General features: G+C 47.4%; 1 protein-coding gene across 4 annotated transcripts in view; it reads left to right on the plus strand.

Annotated features, from left to right (window-relative positions):
- The first annotated feature begins 244 nt into the window (after positions 1-244).
- Positions 245-3,598, plus strand: part of CTTN (cortactin) — a 43,257-nt gene continuing 39,903 nt past the window's right edge. For 2 of the 4 annotated variants that reach the window (XM_075065247.1, XM_075065244.1), the window contains exon 1: positions 245-333. Coding sequence is in view for 2 of the 4 variants with exons in the window: in XM_075065243.1 (XP_074921344.1) it covers positions 1,008-1,037 (30 nt within the window). In the remaining 2 variants the exon portion in view is untranslated. Of the gene's footprint in view, positions 334-962; positions 1,038-3,598 lie in introns of those variants that run through there. The other 2 variants (XM_075065243.1, XM_075065245.1) reach the window with 2 other exon arrangements.

Here is a 3,598-nt window from a genome sequence, read left to right on the forward strand (position 1 = left end):
TGCAGAGAGTGAGACGTGGGAAGCACAGTGGAAATGGTCGGTTTCCCGGAGTGTGGTCTAGGGAGCAGCTCTGATCCCAGAAACAACGATTCTTGCGTAGACAAAGGAATCTAGGAAGCTGCCGGGGTAAGCAGACAGGGGAGCTCGGGCAGCGCTGCTCGGGTCCCAGCAGCACTGAAGCTTGTGCAGCCATATCCCACCTCCTGACGTGTGATGAAAGAACAGGAAATGGGAGCCTGGGAGAAGCGGAAATTGCAGCAGCAGCAGCAGAGCTAGGAAGCACCAGTCAGCAGCTGCAGAAGCGGTGCAGTCAGGAAGTGAGCTGGGAACAAAGTAAGTGGCATGGGCGCAATTCCCTGGGCAGAAAGCTGGGGATGAGGATGAGAGTGGCTCCATTTGCTTTCCCATGTTCTCCCCTTTTCCTCGGGGGACGCTGCGGTTGCGTTCATCTCTGTGCCTGTTGTTTTGCTCTTCAGAGCCGTGGGTGTCAGAAGAAAGTCAGGCCACCCCCTTTGGCGCGGGGGGGACAACCGACCCGGGATTGGTTCACCGCATCTCGCCCAGTAAAGCGCGCTGGAGCTGGGCTTGGGCTTGCCCTGGCTTTAACTGCGGGGGTGGGCGACTGTGGCTGTTGAAGGTGGTGGGGTGAGAAGAGACTGTGCCCGAGTTGTATTTTTCTTTACGGGTTAATTCCTCCCGCCCCACGTTTTGATGACGGAGCTTCGGCTGCGTGTTGGGATCGGAGCGGGGGATGGGGGAGGATGAGGCGGGGGCAGGATAACTAGCTGCCCCAGAGAGGTGTTCACAGCAGCTGCCCCTCCCACCTCCCCATCAGCTCCGAGCAGCTACATGACTAACTTTCTTTGTTTTCTCTTTCCCCTTTTCCCGTCCTCTTGAACGGTGGCTGCTTATCCAGGCTATTCCCCCCTCTCTCTGGGACATCCGAGAGAGAGAGGGTGTGTGTGAACTAGGCAGTTTGGGCTTTTCCCTGGGTCCCTCTTTCAGAGATGTGGACGTGGACTTCTCTGGGATACTGGGTGGGTGAAGCAGAGAGCTTCATTCTTTCACTGGGTTTACCTGTTTGAAATTGGGGGCAAGGCTGTTGCTCGTTGTTTCCACTCTGCCTGAGAGACTAGTGGTAGCCATGTCCATGTTACTGTCTAAAAGCCAGTCAACCCCTACTGAATCTGGGATTAAATGCAGATGGGTGTGACTGAGTCCAGGGCCGACAGCAGCTGTTTTTGTGCAAGACTTCTGGAGGGAATGGGCTGTCTCTGTAATCAGATACATGAGGGACAAAGCATCATTAAGTGCAGCTGACTCCTAAATAGTTTTCCTTTGGAAGGAGTCACTGTCATCTGGGATTAATTTTAAGTCTGGTTTTTAACATGGCCTCTGGTGATGAAAGATTCTTCATGTGTCTCACTCATGGGTTATTTTTGTGTGTGAAAATCTCATTCACCCAAACTGTCAGAGCTTTGTCAGGCCTGCAGGCCTGACAATCTTTCAGTGTCTATCTGGGGTAGAAAACTGGTTGTATCCTGAAGGAGACAATAAATAATTAGTACAAGACACTTCTTTTTCATTGGCTTTCTTGGTGCTTTCCAGTAGGACTTCCACAATTGGGTACTGTAATGGATTTGGAGCTACTCAGTAATATGCGTAGATATTGTATATCGACCTCGTTATTTGGATGCTTACTGTGTGACTATATTGAGTTACTTCAGTAAAGAGCTGTCTGAGGAAATAGGTAGGTAGAATACTGAATGAAGTAAGCACTTCTCAGCTAACAGAAGTTGTTAAGGGACAGTGCCAGAATGGCTGGCTTTGATTATTTTTGTCTCCCCCAATCTATGAAACTGGTTTTGACCAGATGGGCTGGGAACACCGATCTAACGCAGGATCGAAAAGGGATCCTCTCTCGAGAGAGCCAGTAGTTAAACTGTTCAGGGGAACCAGATCGAGACACACAACTGCCCCTGGTTGTGCCTGGAGATTTTATGCCTTTCTAGGTTACCATCAGAGGGTGGTAAGCTGGATGTGCATAGCCTGTCATTTTAAAATCCTGTTTTTCTTCTAATGCTTTGGTCTGTTTTGAAGAAAGCTGTGTGATCACTGGTCAGACTTCCAAAGGTGCCTGCACTCAGTTGGGCCTGCAGGTTAATAATGGTGTATACACACATGCCTTAGTTTCCCAGATTGGTGTGGAAGAATTGCAAAATTCCTCTTGAGATAGGCCTTCTGTCTTTGCCTAACATCTGAATGAGTACACCCTGAGAGATTATAAAGGGAAAAGAGGTGCAGTTAGCCCTTTCATTGTGACGGGTACCCATACATTATTTTGACTTCAACAAGCATCTCTAGATATAGCATTGCTGACAGAGTTAATTGACTGGCACCTCCCTCTTGTTCTTAGCCCCTTGTGGGAGAAGGGAGCTTGAATTCCTCTACCTCCAAATATGCTCTATGGAAAACTCTGTGGCTGCTGATTCGTCGGTGTGATAAAGGACAGAAGTGGCCTGATAAATCAAAAGCATACATTTAGCCTCTGAGTGTTTTGAACTGCAGTTCCCTTTTTCCAGAAATTTGACCGTATGAGTCAGTGACTCCTGGATACAATATGGATCATGTTTCTCTGTAGTCTGGTTTGAAAGAGATCTGCCAGAGCAGCAACTACTGAGGAAACTTATTATGATGGGGCTGAAAATTATGCCCAGTAAATGAGAAAACTTACTTGATTTTTATTATTATTGCTATATCTTTGTGCCCTTTATAGTTACCCTAACAGAACTTTGGTTGGGGGAGAGGATGGACATTTTTTATAATATAGTCTCTGACCAGGATTTTTTTAAATACTGTTTATAAAAAGTCCTTCAGCTTCCAGTCTTTCTTGATTACCACTTTTAACAAGGTTGAGGAGGAAACAAATATATTCAGAGTTAGGCTTGGATATTGCTAAACTCAGAATTGCTATTATCTTGTAACTTGTGGGCTGCAGTGCAAACACTGAACAGTCATGTGGAGGATTAGTGCTTCAGTGCGGTGTGTTTAGGTTAAGAGATCAAGAATTGGATTCTTGAAAGGACTTCAGCATTGTAACAGTGAGCATCACAGCACTTAACACTAGGTGCCTTGAAAATCCAGGAACAACACTGCGAGCCACAAAGCCAGGTTAGGCATCTAAGCTCCCTACACAGTGAAGGGGGAGAAATAGGTGCCTAATAATGTAATTCACAAAAGCCAATCTGTTTGGTGGGGAGCTGCCTAAGATAGCCAATGGAAAATGCTGACCAGAGGAGTCAGTGCTAAGCCCCCACACTTCTCACAGAGCTAAGTACCTAAGTCCAGGCTGCTGGGACGGGCCTACCTGTGCATGACAGTCCATGAATGGTGTGACGGTGCTGCCTGTGGGAGCCAGCTGAGGTCACTCAATCAGGGTGAACTCCAAACAAAACAGAGCAGATAAACCCCAAACGCTAGTCGTTATTCCACTACTTAGATTTACCAAGCCAGCACAAAACAGCTTCTATAGTATCTCACTGGTTACTTAGAAGTTTAAACCACGCAGTTTCCTTAAAGTGCCCAGCCTCAGGCCTCC

The sequence above is a fragment of the Chelonoidis abingdonii genome, chromosome 4 (assembly GCF_003597395.2).
Source record: "Chelonoidis abingdonii isolate Lonesome George chromosome 4, CheloAbing_2.0, whole genome shotgun sequence".
NCBI lineage: Eukaryota > Metazoa > Chordata > Testudines > Testudinidae > Chelonoidis > Chelonoidis abingdonii.